The 18,960-nt window shown below is 46.9% G+C and overlaps 7 protein-coding genes across 11 annotated transcripts; 4 read left to right on the forward strand and 3 right to left on the reverse strand.

Annotated features, from left to right (window-relative positions):
• Positions 1 to 504: 504 nt before the first annotated feature.
• LOC6609744 (longitudinals lacking protein-like) lies at positions 505 to 3,749 on the reverse strand. 3 transcript variants are annotated; one of them, XM_002034362.2, is made up of 4 exons: positions 3,667 to 3,749; positions 1,600 to 1,873; positions 1,151 to 1,237; positions 505 to 1,088 (listed from the first exon to the last, which is right to left on the reverse strand). In XM_002034362.2, exons 2-4 carry the CDS (start codon positions 1,699 to 1,701, stop codon positions 894 to 896), a joined length of 384 nt encoding a protein of 127 aa, XP_002034398.2. In that variant the 5' UTR covers positions 1,702 to 1,873; positions 3,667 to 3,749; the 3' UTR covers positions 505 to 893. The 3 variants fall into 3 exon arrangements, with proteins under 3 accessions (XP_002034398.2, XP_032572780.1, XP_032572781.1); XM_032716889.1 differs by lacking the exon at positions 3,667 to 3,749 and adding an exon at positions 3,635 to 3,651; XM_032716890.1 differs by lacking the exon at positions 3,667 to 3,749 and adding an exon at positions 3,539 to 3,555.
• A 109-nt stretch (positions 3,750 to 3,858) lies between these two features.
• Positions 3,859 to 5,882, forward strand: LOC6609745 (nitric oxide-associated protein 1). The gene has a single exon (XM_002034363.2). It carries the CDS (start codon positions 3,990 to 3,992, stop codon positions 5,862 to 5,864), a length of 1,875 nt encoding a protein of 624 aa, XP_002034399.1. The 5' UTR covers positions 3,859 to 3,989; the 3' UTR covers positions 5,865 to 5,882.
• A 517-nt stretch (positions 5,883 to 6,399) lies between these two features.
• Positions 6,400 to 10,425, forward strand: LOC6609746 (uncharacterized protein CG10915). 2 transcript variants are annotated; one of them, XM_032716887.1, is made up of 5 exons: positions 6,400 to 7,566; positions 7,628 to 7,814; positions 7,881 to 8,002; positions 8,140 to 8,179; positions 8,524 to 8,615. In XM_032716887.1, exons 1-4 carry the CDS (start codon positions 6,720 to 6,722, stop codon positions 8,154 to 8,156), a joined length of 1,173 nt encoding a protein of 390 aa, XP_032572778.1. In that variant the 5' UTR covers positions 6,400 to 6,719; the 3' UTR covers positions 8,157 to 8,179; positions 8,524 to 8,615. The 2 variants fall into 2 exon arrangements, with proteins under 2 accessions (XP_032572778.1, XP_002034400.1); XM_002034364.2 differs by lacking the exon at positions 8,140 to 8,179 and having other exon boundaries at positions 8,524 to 10,425.
• Positions 10,354 to 12,814, reverse strand: LOC6609747 (nuclear pore complex protein Nup75). The gene is made up of 6 exons (XM_032716885.1): positions 12,704 to 12,814; positions 11,484 to 12,646; positions 11,068 to 11,413; positions 10,819 to 11,009; positions 10,614 to 10,761; positions 10,354 to 10,554 (listed from the first exon to the last, which is right to left on the reverse strand). Exons 1-6 carry the CDS (start codon positions 12,728 to 12,730, stop codon positions 10,423 to 10,425), a joined length of 2,007 nt encoding a protein of 668 aa, XP_032572776.1. The 5' UTR covers positions 12,731 to 12,814; the 3' UTR covers positions 10,354 to 10,422.
• Positions 12,815 to 12,940: 126 nt separating this feature from the next.
• On the forward strand, positions 12,941 to 13,614 carry LOC6609748 (mediator of RNA polymerase II transcription subunit 9). The gene is made up of 3 exons (XM_032716888.1): positions 12,941 to 13,182; positions 13,316 to 13,379; positions 13,431 to 13,614. Exons 1-3 carry the CDS (start codon positions 12,977 to 12,979, stop codon positions 13,593 to 13,595), a joined length of 435 nt encoding a protein of 144 aa, XP_032572779.1. The 5' UTR covers positions 12,941 to 12,976; the 3' UTR covers positions 13,596 to 13,614.
• LOC116800665 (protein NCBP2AS2 homolog) lies at positions 13,595 to 14,032 on the forward strand. The gene is made up of 2 exons (XM_032716891.1): positions 13,595 to 13,793; positions 13,857 to 14,032. Exons 1-2 carry the CDS (start codon positions 13,621 to 13,623, stop codon positions 13,939 to 13,941), a joined length of 258 nt encoding a protein of 85 aa, XP_032572782.1. The 5' UTR covers positions 13,595 to 13,620; the 3' UTR covers positions 13,942 to 14,032.
• Positions 14,033 to 14,432: 400 nt separating this feature from the next.
• On the reverse strand, positions 14,433 to 18,267 carry LOC6609749 (GTP-binding protein 1). Of its 2 annotated transcripts, none has more exons than XM_002034367.2 (5): positions 18,124 to 18,267; positions 16,650 to 17,001; positions 16,400 to 16,580; positions 15,998 to 16,340; positions 14,433 to 15,940 (listed from the first exon to the last, which is right to left on the reverse strand). In XM_002034367.2, the coding sequence occupies exons 2-5, from the start codon at positions 16,900 to 16,902 to the stop codon at positions 14,708 to 14,710; spliced, it is 2,010 nt and encodes a 669-aa protein (XP_002034403.1). In that variant the 5' UTR covers positions 16,903 to 17,001; positions 18,124 to 18,267; the 3' UTR covers positions 14,433 to 14,707. The 2 variants fall into 2 exon arrangements, with proteins under 2 accessions (XP_002034403.1, XP_032572775.1); XM_032716884.1 differs by lacking the exon at positions 18,124 to 18,267 and adding an exon at positions 17,075 to 17,163.
• Between the last annotated feature and the right edge of the window lie 693 nt (positions 18,268 to 18,960).

Raw genomic sequence — 18,960 nt, forward strand, 5'->3', positions numbered from 1 at the left:
TTTTTCATTCTAACGTATTTCCTTAATCTTTTGTTTAAACTGTGTAGAACTGCTAGCTTCGCACTGAAACACCTTTATTTCGTTTTTTTATTCATAAAATATATGTATGTATCTCGCGTGCGATCAGAAGTGGGAAAAAAACGCGCTTGTCCACACATAATTAATTGAAGTACAATTTTGAATTTGTTTCTAATTTATTGTTTAAATATAGATGAAAATGAGTTTGTCTGTCTGGAGGCGTGGCATGTCTGGGGTTGTAGTTAGTGGCTTAAAAACTAACCGAATGTGTTGTAATATTCGCGCCCGTCGTGGCTTTTTCCATCTACTTGCACATTTCACACTATATTTATAATTATATTTATATATTTTAAATGGATCTTCTTTAATTACTTTACAAAAGTGCGTTTTTTGTTTTGTTTTGTTTCGTTTCGTTACGTTTTGTTTTGCTTTAGGGGCTGCTGTCCATATCGTTTTATTTATACAGAGTGGTTTGTATTGTTAATAATATATTACAAACTATTTTATGCAGAAATTAAACAAAAATAATTCAAATCGAGTTTTGTGGGGTTGTCGGTAAGTGTTGTTTTTTGCAATTTGGTTGATCAGATGTGAATGAGCGGGTGTGGGAGTGGGCGGGCGGATTTGGCCTCCACCTCTACTTTACAGGCTTATCATTTCAATCTGTCCAGCTTCAGCTTTGTGTGGTCATCCGTTGGTGTTCATCATCCTCCTTAGTGCACTCTTACATGAATTTGTATACCAAATGTCGTTCTCGTAATGTTGTTTCTTTTGCCGCTGGTTGGAATTTTGTTTTCTTGCGTACATATAAGTTTCTTATAGTTGGTTGTTGTTATTTATTATGTATTTTTTGTTTCGTTTATTGTTTAATACCATCAACCTTCCCGCTTTATCGAACTGGGTGTCTCTGCCAGGCCTTTCACTTTGAGGCGATCGGCGGTCTTAAGAAATGCTGGCAATTGTTCCTGGGACACGTTCACCTCACCGGCGTACATGAACTCCAGTATAGCCTGTAGGTGAATGTAGGATACATCTTTCAGGATAATGATCGGATGCTTCGATGGGTTCTCCTGCGGGTGCATACATTACATTATCAAACGATTGCTTAGTTATAACCGCGTGAAAAACTCACCTCCAGTAGCGCTTTAAAGTAGGGACTGCAAGCGGAAAGCACCATTTTGTGGGCTTTGCATGTTTGGCCCTCGCAGGCGAGTGTTACCTGTGAACAATAAGTATTGGGAAATCAGTAAGATCCGCCAGGCATTTTCACCGCAACAAATTAGACAAAAACGCAGAGCGAAGAACAAACACAGGTAAAAGAAAAACGAATTGAAAAGAGCGTGAGGGCCGCCAGGTAGCAGCTAGTCAGACCAAGTGAGCTCAGCCGGTGACTGACCCTCCACGAGGGGCGGCCGCAAGCCAATCGGGCCAAGAGTAGCATAATAAACCTCAGCGCGCCCCTGGGACTGGTCAACTACAGTCGAACTTCTATGGCTTGATTTTGACTGGATTTCAAAATATATTGACATCTAATATCATCATCAGTAAAGATTCTGGAAAGATTCATTTGGGGGTACTTACATCTGTGAAGCTCTTCTCGTCGCGCAGGTGACGGAACGAGGTCACCATATTCGTTTGAAAATCGTTCCATTTCAGAAAGAACTGTTGATCCGACGACATCATGAAGAAGCTTTTGTTTTGTGGGGGCGTCGCGCTCGCTGGACAGAATGCTGGGAGGGGGTGGGCAGGAGGCTTAATTTGGACTAGTGGCCGAAAGGTTCACCGTTAGATGGGCTTAATTCGCAGCGGACCGCTTAATCCGTGGGTTTTTCGCTTGGGTTTTCTTTGTCGCACTCTGCAAGAGAAGTAAACAGACAGCATTAGTGAACGAACGGCAACGGCAAGGCAGGGTAAGACAAACAAACAACAGCAGCTTGGCGAAATTAGCAGCGAGCGTTACGAGAGCATTGCAAAAGAGCACGTCTCTTGGCCAAAAGTATTCTCCAAATATAAAAGTGCTGCGGCGCATGTGCAGCGTTTGTGCAGTGGGAAATGGGAGTTCGGAATGCACCGCGTTGTTACTCTGTGCATGTGTGAGTGAGCTGGAAAATGTCAAAGTGCTGAGCCAGCGCTAAATAAAAACAGCAAACAGCTGCCAGCAAAGGTTAAGCAAAGAGGCAAAAATATCAAATCGTCGCTGGCTCGCTCTGTTGAATGCCTTTCACTTTTCAAGGCAATTTCTGCATTTTCAGTTGTACACACATGTGTATACTTTGCTTATTTGAATTCGTATGCGGTACAGTGGCTTAGAACGCGGAATTTGTCTGTTGCACGCGATGCACGCTTCAGCTGCCGATGGCAATGTATTTTTAGGCACACTCCAGTTAAATAGCATTCATTCCGTGGTTTTTGGACCAAAAAAGAACCAAGATGGCGGCACCATTCGCACTTCCATTCAGTGACTTTGTCTTCACTACACTCCCACTCCATCCCACTGTGCGGCCAACATGTGTTTTCCTTCTTGAGGAAATAGCGTTATTGTTGATGCGACTCTCATATGCGCTACACTGGCGGCCGGCTGTATATATCTGCGTGGGTGGGGGAGAGCAGGGCATCTAGTTTGCCGCCAGAGCTTAAACTTTAGTCTCACGCTCTCTCTGTGTCCCTCGCTCTCTTTGGCTAAGCGCTCTCAACTTTCAACTGCCGTTATGATTTCGCAATTACATTACAACAACAACAACTTAAAAGGCAGAGCAGACATCGCTGGAAATTCAGCTGCATAAGTGTAAGTGTGTGGCTGTGTGCCAGTGTGGGTAGACGGCGGCAACTATCTCGCTTGCTCTTGCGTCCGGGGTTATCGGTAGCTTCTTCTAGGCTGAGTGCATTTCGTTGAATCGTGGATGTTGAAAGTTGTCTAATTTCCGAACTATTGATTTTTCCCCTTCCCCGTCAAGAAACTGCATTGTTGCTTCTTGAAGACCAGTTTTGGTAACATCAGGAGAATGGAAAGGAGCGAGTGAGTCGGTGAGTAAGTGAGTGAGCGATGCGAGCGACAAAATCAACAACAACAACAGTTCGAAACGAGTTCCAACGAAAGTTGCAACACTCAACAATTTGAGCAACTCCGTTTGTTGTTATTGCATTACTCAATCGGGAAGAACTCCACGGAATAGTGTGCTCGTCTGGGATTTATTCTCTTCCAATTCTTTTCTTTTGTTTTTGCCTAGACAATGGCGGCGGCAAACGTTCTTGGAAAGCCGCAGGAACCAACAAAATGCCTGGCGTCACATTTACCGAGCCGCCTTTGTTTATGCAAATATTATTGTAATATTTGGTTAAAATTAGGTCGCGTTTCGCGTTACTTTTTATTTCATATAGACGCAGCAGCAGCACGCATACAGTCACGTCACGCACACATACAGTCGGAGTTCACATACACTTGTCTTTTTTCCACACACTTTCCTAATCATTTTATTTTTTGTGCGCTACTGCTTACTCGGCGTGTACTCTGTACTTTTACCAATGCGTATATCGCCTGCTGACCGCCGCAGGAGCACGCTAATTGCGCCGTGGACACGCTTTTTCTATATCTTTTTGTTTCAATTTTAATACATACACGCTTTTTTTTTTGTCCCGCACTTAACTCACCTCTGCTTTCTCGCTAACGCTGCTTTCTTTTTTCTCTTTCACCGATTTCGATTTTCGATAGACTCGTGATTGTTCGATATGAATCGGCCTAATTTCGATGCGTTTTGATTTTTTGCAGTTAATAAACACAAATTTGTGTACTGAAATATCTTTTATTCGATTTATAACACAAAATGCTTCGCTTAAATTGATGCTTGTAATTTTGTACGCCAAATAATATAACAATCGTTCAAATCTATCGGCTAGCAGTCCTGACTATGTAAATGGTTTCGTAGCAAACGGCTTTTGCCTGGCAATGTGAGAGTTCTTGTGGGCATTGCAAAATGTTTAAAACCACACATTTATATAAAATTATAAATAAAAATGTGGTTATCACATGTTCGAGGCGGCAGAATACGGTCGCTGAAGTGGGACAGAGCTTCCGGCACAGGGCGTGGCTGCTCGCCAGAGAGCGGTACAAGGGTCACGAGCATGTTCATTACAGCTCCGTTCTGGAGACCAATATAAAACCCTCTTTCTCAATTCCTGAGGCACAACAGCATTTGCCCGACGACTGGATGGACGACTACGAGTTCTATCAGGGCGCCCAGGAGGGGGCGACTAAGCAGGGCACACCGGATCCTTCGTTACCCGCCTCAAAGGTTCCATGCAACGGCTGCGGCGCGGATCTGCATTGCTCGAATGCCTCTCTGCCCGGCTATATACCAAGTGAAATATTCAGGGGAAGGACGCAGCAGGAACTGCAAACGATTACCTGCAAGCGTTGTCACTTTCTGAACCAATACAACATCGCACTGGATGTGGAGGTTGCACCATCGACTTATGTGGACACCATATCACGCATTCAGGACAAATTTGCACTGGCTATTGTGCTGGTGGACCTGCTGGATTTTCCCTGCTCCATTTGGCCGGGCATGCAAAACATATTGGGCGCAAAGCGTCCCGTCTTCCTGGTGGGCAACAAGGTCGATCTGCTGCCGCGCGACTCCAACATCTATCTGCAGCATATTAAGGATTCTCTGCAGCGCGAGTTCATCAAGCATGGCGGTGGAGATGGGCTAAATATCAAGAATGTCAGTTTGATATCCGCCAAAACGGGCTATGGCATCGAGGAGCTAATAACGCAGCTGCACAAAACGTGGGCCTACAAAGGCGATGTCTATTTGGTGGGCTGCACCAATGTGGGCAAGAGCTCGCTATTCAACATCCTGCTTAACTCGGACTACTGCCGGCCGGAGGCCAGTGACCTGGTGCGCAAGGCCACCACCTGTCCCTGGCCGGGCACCACACTCAAACTGCTGCGGTTTCCGATCCTGCGTCCATCAAGCGATCGAGTCTACCAGCGTTTCCAGAGATTGGTTTCGGAGCGCAGCGAGAAGGCGGCAATAGAAAAGGAGCGTCGCGCAGTGGCAAGGGAAACGGGTTCAGCGGCAGCTGCTCAACCAGTGGCGCCGGTTGGACGCACCTTCGATCGGCGCGAGAGTGTCAATGATGCCTTTGCCATGGCCGGTGGTTCTCGTCCGATTACAACGCTTAACGATCGGCACAAGGATTACAAGGAAGCGCGTTGGGTCTACGACACACCGGGTGTGATGCAGCCCGACCAAATATCCCCACTACTTACCGCCGAGGAGCTGGTAAAGTTGCAGCCCGCCACCATGATCCGACCGCGCGCCTTTCGCCTGCGGCCCCAGATGAGCATCCTGCTGGGCGGTCTGGCCAGATTGGATCTGCTGGAAATAAGAAGCCCAAGGAAACACTTTGACTGGCTGAAGGTGTTTGTATTTGCCTCAGAGCATCTTCCTATTATGATAGCTGATACAGAGGCGGCGGAAAGTGTGTACAAAAGATACGTGGGCTCGCCCTTTCTGGGTGTTCCCTTCGCCAGCGAGGACTTGGAGGCCCGCCTGCGTCGCTGGCCGGGATTGCAGTGCAAGGATGGGGATATTGTTCTGGCAAGTCAAGGAAGGAACGAGGGAACTAGGCTTAACTGTGATATTACGCTCAGCTCTGCGGGCTGGATGGGATTCCTGCTGCCGGGGCACTCGGAGTGTCGTCTGCGGGCCTGGACACCACAGGCGGCAGGGATTTACAGACGTGAACCCGCTTTAATACCTTTAGCCGATCGATTGGTTGGCAAGCACATAAGGTATTCCCTGGCCTACAACACCACAAAGCCATTTGTTTACAAAAAATAAAGAATAAATTGTTTATAACTCTGTTATCTAGTTGTTTAAAGTACTTAATAATATATTCTACCAAACTAAGGCAATTTGCACCGCTTTATTTATTTTCAGCATCCCCCGATTTTTATGAGAAAGTAAGTGCTATTATATATTATAATTCTGAACTTATAAATTTAAATATAATTTCAAAACCCATAACAGCGCCAAATGGCAGATTCTTACTTAACGTGTTTGCCAACACTGGCTACTCGCTACTCTTCTTTGAAGCAAGTTGGCAGCGCAGCGCATAAAATCGGTGCTGCCGTTTTTTAATAAAAGATAAAAGCTGTTTATGGCTATAAAGATATTGGATATCATGAACATAGCACATTTACATACAATTAGTTCAACTTAACAGTATAATAAAGAGTGCAAAAATATAACTCAATTAAAGTGCATTTGGATATTTAAGAAAATGCTGACTAATTTAAAAATAGACGTTTATGTTTTTATGTTCCCGCCATGCGCAGCACTATCCCGTAACTGAGCCAGATCTGACGGGAATAGAGCAGAATTGGCAGCACTGCCGCAAGTATCCACTTTTTCACGGGCAACAAATTGACAAAGAAATTGTAAGATAATTTCCTGTGGCTATTGCTGGTTGCGCAAAGCCACTTGCCTTAAAAGCGGGCTTAAACGGAGTCCTGGCCAGAAGTTAAATATCGCAGAGCGCCTGCATACCGTGTAATTTGCTAACTGCGACGCACCAAACTTTTTTTTTTTGTATGCCGTGAGCCGAGCGGAGGTGGAGATCGGGAGTTCGGAATCCGGAATCGGGAATTGGGCATTGGGTATCGAGACGGGAGTCACACGAAGGAGTCGGCGGCAATGGAGCAGAACTCGAACAGCAGCGTGGCGGACACGTTTGCGGAGGCACCAGCGACGGACGCGGAGTACGGCACTGAGAACTGTTCCGGATCCGGAATGTCGGTCGGCGACACCGTGAGCGCCAACCACGAGTTCCAGACCATGAAACCGGGTCCCGGTGTGCTGCACAAGGTGTTGCCGGTGGGCAATAGCGCCAGCAGCGCTACCGCAACCAACGGACGCACGTGCTCCGAGATGCCGCACAGCGAGCTGGTAAAGATGCTGTACTACCTGGAGGGCGAACTGCAGGCACGGGATGTCTGCATAGCCGCCCTGAGGAACGAGCGGGTGAAGCAGCTCATTGCTCAACTGCGCACCAAGCGACTGCAGCCGAACGATCCGTATGCGGCCATATTCCGGGACAAGATCGCACTCAATGGCAATCTGATATCGAGGGAGTCGTCTACGCAGGCGGCACAAGCGGAGATGGAGGTGCGCCAGATCATTGAGCAGCAAATGGAGCAGCAGTATCAGATGGTTAGCAAGCAGAGGGCCACGCATGTGCGTATGGTCAACATATTGACCGAATCGCTGGAAAACAATCAGCGTATGCTCCAGGAGCTGGAGGAGGAGAAGCGCAAGCACGAGAGCACCACGGCTCAGGGCGACGATATCACCTACGGCCTGGAATTGGAGCGCAACAAGCTGAAGCAGGACCTCGAGGAGGAGCGCGCTCAGGTGGCCAAAATGGAGAAGGATCTGAAGAAGCTGCAGGAGACGCTCGAGTACGAGCGCAATCGACAAAAGCAGATTGTGCTGCTGCTGATTGCGGAGCGCAAAAAGATCCTCATGAAGTATATTGAAGAAGGTGCGTATGGCCAGATTAGATATCCCACTTTGCTCATAAAATAATATCTATGGGAATGCAGGGAAACGGTCGGAGGATCTGGCCCAAATCCTGGCCGAGGAGAAGCAGCGCTCGGACACCATTGCCGACGGTCTGGAGGAGGAGAGCAAAAAGTCGCTGCGCATGGAGGAGGAACTGGAGAAGCAAACGCATGCCATGGAGCAGGAGCGCAAAGTCCTGTTTGCCAAACTAGCCAAGGAGGAACTCCGGTTCGTCAAACGCCGTCGTTTGGTTCGAATGAACAAACTATATCATCTTCTACCTCTGTTTTTCAGGGTCAAGGAACTGGAGCAGGAACTCAACGCCCTACGGAGCGAGCACGAGGCTCTGAAAAAGCAGCAGCAACTGGGTGGCAGCGGCTCGTCCGTGGCCGCCGCCAAGGCGCGACAGTTCAGCGGTGAGTTAGCCAGACGAGGCACTTCCACCTGGAAACTGGCTGTTGTAATTATACATATGGTTGCCCTCCTTATAATTTTCTATATACAAACTTTAACTCTATATATATATTACTTTTTTTTCGAACTCCTCTTGAAGCCGAAATCTTTTGTTAGAAAAAATGTTACGCAATTGCAAGGTGATTTGTTTTTTGTTTTGTGATGTTCCTCGTGCACCTCACGTTGCACCAACCCAAAGATCACGCATCCGCACGTCCACCCCGCACGCTCGCACCCCAGCGATTGGAGCACCCTGACAAAAGCCAGAACGTAGCCAATTGACACCAGTGGCGCCTGTAGACTTTTCACGACCATGCCAAAGCATTTCCACACAAGCCAGGCCTTCCCAGAAGTCATCTGCAATGGCTTTGCAGTTCTAAATGGTCTTCTGGTTAGGCCAATCCGCCTCGGAGATCCGAAAATCTAGTGTTTTACGCAGCTGTCATAAGCCGAATGCTAATCCCATCTCTCTGCGCTTTTACAGACGACGCCTGTGCCACGCCCCCCATGGTGAACATCGCCAAGATCGTGCAGCCAACAGCCACGGTTAGCAGCATGCCGGTCTCGGGACCACAGACCGGCATAGCCCGCTCCATTGCGCCGGGCCAGAACATCCGGAGCGCTGGAATCGCAACGGCGCCCACGGGCACGGCCACAGCAGCAATAGCACCACTAACTGCCGTGCTCAACCACACTACCACCATCACCACCACCACGAACAACACCACCACCAGCAGCAGCAGCAACTCCAGCGGCAGCATGGGAGTAGCAGCAACAGCTGCAGCAGTAGCTGCATCCGTTGAGACGGCTGCTACGGTCACCGTGCCCATGGTGGCGCCACCCTCACCCTCTCCGGCAAAGATGCAGCCGACGGCCACCATCCAGCGGGCGCCCGGCAGCAAGTATGCCGCACTGGCTGCGGCAGCTGCTCTCGACCAGACAACACCACCGCATCCTCATCCCGTTCCCATTGCCGTGCCGCCGGTTACGGTGCCGCCAGCGGGCGCTCGCGGTGCACCGCCACCCATACCAACCAAGCCGATCGTGCCACCCAAGCGGGAGCCATCGCTCTCCCGGCTGGGCTCGATTACGGGCAGCAGTGCCATAGCGGCTGCCACCGCAGCCACCACGGCCGCGGGCACGGCGAAGCAGAATTAGACACATACACTCAGACTCACATTAATAACCGATATTGGGCGTAGCGATAAGCGAAATACTCAAGCGGCGTAGTCCCTCGGTACCCGCGCTGGGCAACAGGATCCTCCATCCCGAACTGACAACTTTCATGTTCTTTTGCTTATAAAATGTTTAAATTTTATGTACGTACAAAAGTTTTCTTTCTTATTTCTTTTGCTGTCTATTGTGATTATTCAGTTTAGATAAAAGTCTCTTATATATACTTTTATATTTATTCATTTATACATTCAAGTTTATTGTCAGTTCGAGATTGGAATCCCAAAAAGTAATCTAAAATCTTCTTAAAAGTAAAAACGATACGATTATTTGAGTATTTTCTGTTGCCTGGCGTGATTTGGCATGTAAAACGTTTAGGAGAGAAGTTTGTTAAGAATTAGAATGATAGTATACAGTGCGACTCCCCCCTTAGGCGGCCTCTCATCTAAGTTTGGTTTAGTTTAGTTATTGTTTTTTTTACCAAGCGAACGATACATTTTACAATGCCGTTGGCGGCGGTCCGAGGGCCAAGCCAAGAGACAAGCGACTTTAAATGGAATTCCGTACGTAGTAACCGAACATTTGTACAAGGCCGTGCGATTCTCATAACAAGTAACAGCCACAATATATGATAATTATATACATACCCCCCACAGATATATAGATTATATATATATATATCCACGCATATGCATCAAACTATGTGTAAACTACCCTTGTACTCTGGGCGTTGTTTAATAGTTCTTAGGTGCGTCGCATACGTGTGTGAGCAACTTCCTCCATGTGCAGCTACATACTGAATTACTTCGTAGTGTTTGATTTATAAATTAAGTTCTAAGTTCGGCCTAAGCACCTTTGTTTGCCCGCCTATCCGATGACCGAGAAGTGTATCCTATAGATTTACCCACGCCGTTCAAACTAGCATAGTTGACCAGAAACGGAGATCGTTCGAGGGGAACACTTATTTTACAAATGCGTACTGTGAACATCCCTCCAGCCCCCAGCAGCTTGGATTTCCTTTTTAGTCAGAGGGCAGCAGCCAGTCAAGTAGTGTTGTTGGTATACAATAAATACATAGCAAAGAGGCACAAGATATAAACAAAATGCGTATGAATAAAAAGTTAGCAATGCAAGCGCGATCTATAACAAATTACGATGTATTGGAAAAGCGAAAAATACAAAATAAATTACATTAAAAATGCATTCAAAATCACACCACGGGCATAGTGTTCTCAATGATCAATGCTCGGGCCAAATTGCGTGCGCAGGCCAGGCGCAGTAGGTTCAGGATTTCGTCGACGTTCTCCACCCGATAGTCCTTGAACACGGTTTCTGAGTGGTGCTGCGAAGGAATAGCACAATTATTAGACATCAGTAAAACGCAAGCAGCGCCAGACATACTTTTCCATATTTGGACACGTTGCGTTCGATGATGGGAACCAAATCGGTTTCGATGTGATGCAATATGGCCACCGTTTCCTTGGCGAAGATCTTCGGATCCTTTGACTCTAGCAGTGGCATGGAATCGATGAGCAACGATGGCCAAAAGCTAATGGAAGAACACATGTTACTCATAAATATGTGCGTAGTAAATTCAAGAACTTACTAGTCTGGCGTAATTTTGGATTCCAAAAGATTCACCAGCAGCTCGGAGGCAGAGAGAAAATCGCGGTTGCGGTAGAACTCATAGAATTCGAAGTACTTGGAGAGGAACACCAAGCGTGGCGAGGCAAACATTCGGCCGCCGACATTGGCAATGGTGTCCGGGCAGAGCATGCAGCCAGTTTTCGAGTAATGCTATCAATATACAAATCAAATTGAATGCAATACTCATGCAAAAGTGGTTTATAGTTACCTTTAAAATAAAATCTGCTACCGCCGTCACTAGCAGCACATCCTTGGAGCGAATGGCCCATTCCAGGGCGTTGCCATAGCGCTCGTTATCGTAAGATCGCTTTGAAAGCACCTTGCAGATCTCCCGTTCCACGCTTATGAGCCCGCGCTGCCTGGCCAGGTTAATCAGCTTGGTGGCTTGCCGCTCGCTGCGCAAAGTGATGCGCGGCAAAAGCAGCTCGATGGCCGCCTGACCCTCCTGCTTGCAGCAGTCCAGATAGTCGATGCCCAGCTGCCACATATTGTGGGACGTCATCAGATAGCTGCCGTACTCATAGATCATTGAGTGACGCAGGGCTGGAAGATCGCTGTGGGTGCATGAAATATATGGCATATATAGCATATTGATTGAACATAACTTCTGACAATGACACTCACATGTTGTTCTGATCGAAATAGCTCTTCAGCTGACCACAATGATGGATAAGATCAATCAAATGCGTTGAGAACCAATGTGTATCGTTAAGTTTTTGAGAATCGTATATAAATATCTTAAGATCGTGATCCATGAGCTGAGAAACCATGCGGTTCATGGCGCACTGCTTTTTTTCCGGCTGGAGAAGACACCATCGGTTTAGCCAGTGGGTTGCCGCTATTTTCAGCTCAAAGGGTTTGCAGGTGGGCTTGGTGAAGAGCAGGTATCCTGGAAGGTATTCAAAGAAATCCTGGGACTCTTTGATGCCATCATCCCACTGCTCGTTGTCGCCGGCGACCATACGAAGCAACTGCTCCAGCTCCGGCTCCGTGGCAAATAAGCCGGACTGGATCTTGCGCTCCGTATCCACGTGCCAGAACTCCCACTGCGAATGAAACTTCTGCAGGGCATAGCCCTCTTGATACACTGGCATGGACTTCAGGATCTGTTCGGCCGCCTTGAAGCTCGTTTGTCCAGCCTTGCGATTCTGCGAAAGAAGTGCTCTCGTAATGTCTATTTCGCCCAGCATAATGAGTGATCTGACAATGCTCCAATAGTCATCCGATTCGCTGGCCTCCTCTCCCATGAGCAGTAGATCCGTGGCTCTGTCCTCAGCTTGCGGCGAATGGAAGCGCGCCCAGTCGAGCAGCTGTGGCACCACAAGCTGATTGTTCTGAATGTACAGAATCTCGAAGAGATGCCACAGGCATTCTGCCGCGTAGAACACAACGATGGCATCACTTAAGCGTTGCAGGCGTGCCTCATCCGTCTGCACCTCCGGCGATTTCTTGGCCTGCTCCAGCTTCTCCAGGCAGGAGCGCACGATGCTCCGGTATGCCCGCGATATATTCACATACTCGGCACGTGTGGCCCGCGAACCCAACTGTTGCAGCGTGGCGAACGTAGCATTTGCCTCGGCGAGTACGCTGCGCAGAACGGGCTCGTCGAACAGTGTCGACTCCTGCGCCATGTAGATGAGCACCGGATCCTGGCCAGCCGTCTCTGTGGGCGCATCCCGCGAACTGTGCGTCACATGCCGGTAGGCGCTGAGTGCAATCCGTGAGCCCCGCACAAAGACGCCAGTAAGTGTATTGCCACAGCGTGTGGCTAGTTCATCGCCAAGTTCCTAGATAGATCAAACGAGGTTTTATCCATTGAGTTTTTGATTCTGCGGCAAACTTACAAAAGCGAAAACACCGGTTTCGCTCATGTTGGCTCTATGTTTTTCTTCTTTATAAATTCTAAGCTATTCGTTGCTTGTTATCGATTTGCAAAGGCGGCATTTGCCTGGGTCTATCGGTCTAGCGTACTTCGATAGCAGGTTGTGCATCTACTACTTTTCCTTTTAGTATATTTAATGGAATAAAGAGAATGTGAGGGTAGTACTTTGGTATTATTACGTTTTGTTGGTAAGGTACTATTGATTCTGACGCTGGAAATTCGATTCGTGTTTTTTATGATGGATTTGTCGCCAAACAATCAGATCGAGGACAGAAAACCCATCCTAACCGCCGACGGCCTGGTCCAGACTTCGAACTCCCCCTTCGAGCCGACCATATCGCAGGAGACGCAAACATCCAACGGAATCGGTGGCCAGTGCCATCTTACGGTTGACCAGTTGGACATCGAGATTCTGCCGATAATCTACGACATTGTGCGCTGGTGAGTGGTCATCGCGGATGTGGATTCCGGGTGTCATTGCCCCTGCACGGACAATGCCGAATAGACGGATGTCGGCAACAAGTGCGCACTTAGTGCCGCACCTTATATAACCTGGCGTCTTTGTGTCTTTTAGCGTGGAAAAGGATCCTCTGGAGAACGCCGTTAAGCTGCGCGAGTCCCAGGATTGCAACCACAAGGTAAGTCCTTGGTTCGTCATGAGCTACCACCGCTATATACTTGATTTGTAGATCTTTGAGCTGCAAAAACGCTTCGAATCGGCACGCGAGCAAATACGCCAGCTGCCCGGGATCGATTTCAATAAGGAGGAGCAGCAACAGAGACTGGAACTACTGCGAAATCAGCTGAAGCTTAAGCAGCAGCTAATTCGCAAGTACAAGGACACAGAGTTCTAGGCGGCAGCGAAATAAGAAAGGCAAGATGGTGCTGCGACTGCTAATGCGCTACCTGGCCAACAACGAGCAGCTCATCCAGCGCATGGCGGAGAGCTATCCCATGAGGCGCGCTGCACAGTTGGTCGTTTCCCTGATGTACCGCACCAAAGACTTGGCCCGGGAGCAGGGACTGCACGAGATGACGCCAGAGCGTTTCAAGTGAGTGAAAGAAAGTTAATCTGGCTGAATCCGCCAATCTGACATGCGTTTTGCAAATTGTAGATCCTTTGTTAACATGTTCAAGTACAACGTGCGACAAGAGCTGGAGGGAGTGAAGAAGGAGCTTAATAGCAAGAAAAAGAACTAGGGTTAACTTGGTTAACTACAGCAATTGTATATACGCGGCAAGATAAATTTTAGTAAACACAGATGAATAAACATTGAAGCCAGAACATTAACTTCGGTGAATGAACCTTATTTTTGTAGAATAGGAAATTGCTTTTATTAAGGTAATTAAGAAACAAAGAAATCCTTATTCATTGCCATTTTCATTCGTTAGTTATCTTAACACTAAAAAACAAAAGAGAACTTCAGATTGTCATTCTGAAACTATAGTTTAAAAAAAATCAAAAAATAACCTAATGTCTGCATTTACAACGCTTTCAAATTAATTTGCGTCAGCCGACAAATAATTGTTAGAATTTTTACTTTACATAGATATTAAACTCATCTTAAACTATAAGATTTTAATTTAAGATTCCAATCTATAGAGTCGCGTCTATTTCAGTTTATCGAGATATAATTTAATATCATGTACATAAGTAGCATCTGTGAAATGAACTTAGAATCCAACTGAAGTTGGTTCAACCTGCGTTTATTAAATGAAAAGACAATTAAAATCCATTTTGCAGTGACGTTGTCTTAAGTCTAGTGAACAAAAAGAATATTGAATTTGTTTTGTCATTTCGCACAATGTACAGTGGACAAGAACGGGACACGGAATAGTTTATTGGGGCACGTGCCACTTCAGATTAGAAGGTCGCAAAATAAATTCATCCAATTATCTTTAAGAATTTGAAAAAAATACTTTCGCTTACAAAACTAGAAAGAACAAAACTTGCAGGCGGCGCACTTCACTCGGTGAGAGCGGCCGGTGTGACTTCAGCCGAGGACGACGACGAGGGATTCTCGCCGAGGGGCAGACCCAAAGCGGCCGAGCCATTGGATGGATCCACCCCAACGCCGCCGGACGGAGTCGGGCGATTATTTCGTTTCCGCTTGCCACCTCGTCGGCTGCCACCCTCGCGCTTGTCGCCGTTCTGCTTCTCCTCGGCGTTGTCCTTGCTGCATCCGGCGCCTGAGGAGCTGCCTTGGCCCTGCTGGCGGTGCTGGTTGTTACTGCCGTTGCTGCCGCCGTTATGTGAGCGCGACTGCATCTTGGCGGGCTTGGGGCGATATGGGCTGGCGGCAGCATTCGGTAGCGGACGCAGTATGTTGCCAACCGCCTTGGTGCGTCCCTCGCGGAAGACCAGGCGTTGACCGGCGCGTATGTACTCCGGCTGCTTGATGAACCGGAATTTCACATGTGCCTTATCGCCTGTTCGCAGGCAGTCGCGCGACATGTGTATGATGGAGGCCGTCTGCCGTATGCTGCCGCAGTGCACCATTGCCTGGTAGCGCGCCGATATCGTCGTCGGATGGTGGAGCACTAGTATCTCTCCCTCGAACTCCCAGCAGGCTTGCGGTTTGAGATCCTGCGACACCATTACCATGCCCTTGCGCAGATATGCGCGCTTTATTTTCTTTAACGCAAAGCTGGCTGTTTGGCCGCAGCGCACGCGTGCCACGTTCATGCGCTTGCGATGGATGCTCTTGATGGTGATGGGCACAAATGAACCCACCGCGTCTGGACCCAGCATCAGGCAGTCATTTAGCCGAATAGTGCCCTGAAGGCATGTACCGGACACAACAGTTCCAACTCCCGGCACCGCGTACACATCATCGATTTGAAACTCGGCCGGCAGACTCTCGGAGCCGGCCATTCGCGTGCTCAGAAGGTTAAGGAACATTTTGAGAAGCTCCAGGTTGTCACCGGTCACATTCGACACCTGGAAGATGGGGCATAGACGCTCGCTAACGAAATTCGTAGCGCTTAGGACAACGTCGTCGTGCGAACGCACCACAACCGGCACCTTTCGGCAGCCCTGGGATTTGAGCATCTTAAAGAGCAGCTTCATGTTCTCCTGCAGCACGTTGGCTGGGCACATGTCAATCTTAGTGACCACCACGAAAACGGGTACGGCTAGAGCCAAGGCCAGACCGAGATGTTCCTTAGTCATGCCTATGATGCCAGCATTGGCGCCAATCTAGGATGAGAAAATCAAGAGTCACGGCATGCTACAAAACCTGATGAATGTACTCACCATCAGCATGCCAAAGTCCGGAGCATGTCCGGTCATGCCAAAGACGGTGGTTTTCAGGTAGCGCTCGTGGCCCGCCAGATCGATGAAGGTGATCACCTTGGCTGAGTTCTCGCATATCTTCACCCAATCTAGGTGGCCGTGGTCCGGCTTGTTAACCACATTGCCCACACCATCGAAGCCGAGAATGTCGTTGCCCACAGAGCTGGTGCGTCCACTTTCGATTTCGTGCTTGTGACGGAAGAGACGCTGTCGTGCGTGTCCACGACCATTGTCCAGCTCACCGTGGGTGAGTACGCCCAGTAATGTGGACTTACCCGCATCCACATTGCCTACGACGGCCACCCTGATAAAAGGAGATACATTTAAAAGGTGCAATGGTGGGAATTCCGGTTATTTACGTACCTTATTTCCATAAAGTCGGTAGTCTCGATATGCTTTCGGATGAGGAACTGCGCCGATTGCCCTTTCTCTGCCCGCCGCTCACGCAGCTTGACCACATCCGCATCTATGTTGGCTGCTAGAAGATGTAGCGTGGCCACGGAGGCCTCAAACTGCTCCGGATTCAAGCCACTGTCACTACCATCTGTGTTTTTGGAAAACGGGTTAGTCCATGTGGTTTTTTGTAAGGAAACCTAGGCATTGTTGGACTCACCCTCGCCTACGCCAATCTCGTATATGGTCTCCCCGCAGTTGTCGGCTATGCGGTCCTGCAGCCTCTTCTGTAGCAGCTCAATCTGCTCCTCTGTGGGCTGCACCAGGACATCCTTGCCCCGGATGCTGGAGTAGTCCACACTCAAGGCGGCCATCTGCTGCGGAAGACCGTCCACGTTGAAAATGTTGCTACGGGCCGATTTGATGCCCACGCCCACGGCCACGCCATTTGGGGCGCTCTGTATGTTATTCATGGTGCTGCTAATTATCGGTTGTCTCACTGTATCCTTGGAATCATTGGGATCTGTGTGTGAGTGTGCAGGTCGATGGTGATGCTTGATGTTTGGTGAGTTCTGCAAGTAATAGAGAGCAAGTGCGGCCGGTTAGAAGGTGCTGTCGCTTGGAGACTGCTGGTAAAATCCCGACCTATCCTACGCCCATTTGGCTTAGTTGTGCATTAGTCTTCTGGCGCGTGTTAACTGCTTGCATCGTAATGATGAAATGAAATTGAAGAAGCCAGAGTCGCTGCTTTTATAGCCGCTCATGAGGATGATGAAATTGGAAGCTTCGCATGGTGCAATAGTCGCTCTAGTTCCGTTCTCCGAAGAGAGTGCAGGAAGAGAGTTCCAGGAAATCGCAAGAATTCCCTAATCTTTTTCTTTAGAATATGCACGAACATATACATATGTACATATATAAAGATTGTATTTCGTTAAACGTTCATAACATTCATTCGAATCATATTTAAGTAATACTGAAAATGAATACATAAAGGGAAATAAATGAGGGGAATCCTCAAAACGCATGATGCAATATTTGCTTCAATTATGTGCATATCTAAGCTCTCAAAAGAGAGGCTTGAATGAAGGCACAAGAGAGCACCAGATAGAGAGTTCAAGTAGCCGTTCTAATAATTTCGTTTAATAGTGAAATGGCCATTGTACATACATTCATATATCTATGGCAAAGCATATAATTTTCAAATATTTTAACCAATAAACAATGATAATGGCAAGACTATTCAACCGTTTATTTCTTGTTAGAAACAGCTGATTGCCGTTTTGTATTTGTTTATATAATAACGCTTTGTTGACGTACACAAAGCACAGCTAAAAAGCAACAAATGGCATAATTTCGTACGCATTTTTTGGCGTTTATTCATAGGCGGCAAACAAAGAGCGCAGTTAATGCGTCAGTGTGTGTGCCAAACATATATATGTACTATGTACTTGCGTACATATGTTTGTATTTTGGCAAACCAAAACAAACAGAAAATTTGCATATTATGCGCACATTAACTTGTTTTCATTGGAGTGGCGGCATGTTGGGGAAACTTAATTTTGGCCATTGAGAAACAGCACTAGCTGTAAATCAGCTGAATACCCATTTGTAGTTGTATGTTGAACTTAGCAATTAAAAGTGAAAGGATACGGGTGAACAGGAAAACAAACGGGTATCTGGTACTTGGCACTTACAGTTCATGCTGCCTTTTGTGCTCCTATTCTCCGTCTGGTTTTTGCCCTTATATATTTTCGGATTTATTGCGAATTGTACATAATTTGTTTAGCTTTTCCCGTAAAATTGTTTTCCGTGTCCCGAAGCCACGTACCGAGCGTCGTTGCCAGATCGGTTGACTATCGTGGGTACCTAGTGCCATTTATCGATAGCTAATTTTAAATATTTATAAATTTTTCTGTTAAAAATTAACTGAACAAAATTTGAAAATATCATTGAACACATGTGCCCCTTTCACTTCTTTTTATCTAAAAATTCCAAATTTATATATATATATATATTTGTAAGATTCATATACATATATTTTTAAATAACAAAATTGTTCTGAAACCTTGAGACTTAATTTTTAAAAACCCATTTTAAGCTTTGAAATCAAACGTTATACCCATTTTAAAAATAACAGTATTTCGCACTCTCTGAAGGCCATCTCTAAAATCGTATCCGTTACTTGTAAAATAAAAGAAAAGAGCCATACATACTCCACGCTCAGTGTCTAAAGGGACGCAGATATGGATGGTAAAAGCAAAGAAATGGAAAGTGGATTTTTTATCCAGACGGCTCAGTTCAAGAAAAGTTAATGAGTAATGTCTTTGCAAATTAAAAATAAAGTTTTTATGCAGGTTTTAAGCGTTACTTTAATACAACGTCATGATCCAGTAGAGAACCACAAATTGATAGCACACTACATTAACATAGCCAAAACAAAGTTAAAATTAAGATGCTAACATAAATTTTACTTACTTATCCTTGTTTTTGCAATTTAAGCTTAGAAATGCCATAAGCTTTTTAAACGATTA

The sequence above is a fragment of the Drosophila sechellia genome, chromosome 2R (genome assembly GCF_004382195.2).
Source record: "Drosophila sechellia strain sech25 chromosome 2R, ASM438219v1, whole genome shotgun sequence".
NCBI classification, from domain to species: Eukaryota; Metazoa; Arthropoda; class Insecta; order Diptera; family Drosophilidae; genus Drosophila; species Drosophila sechellia.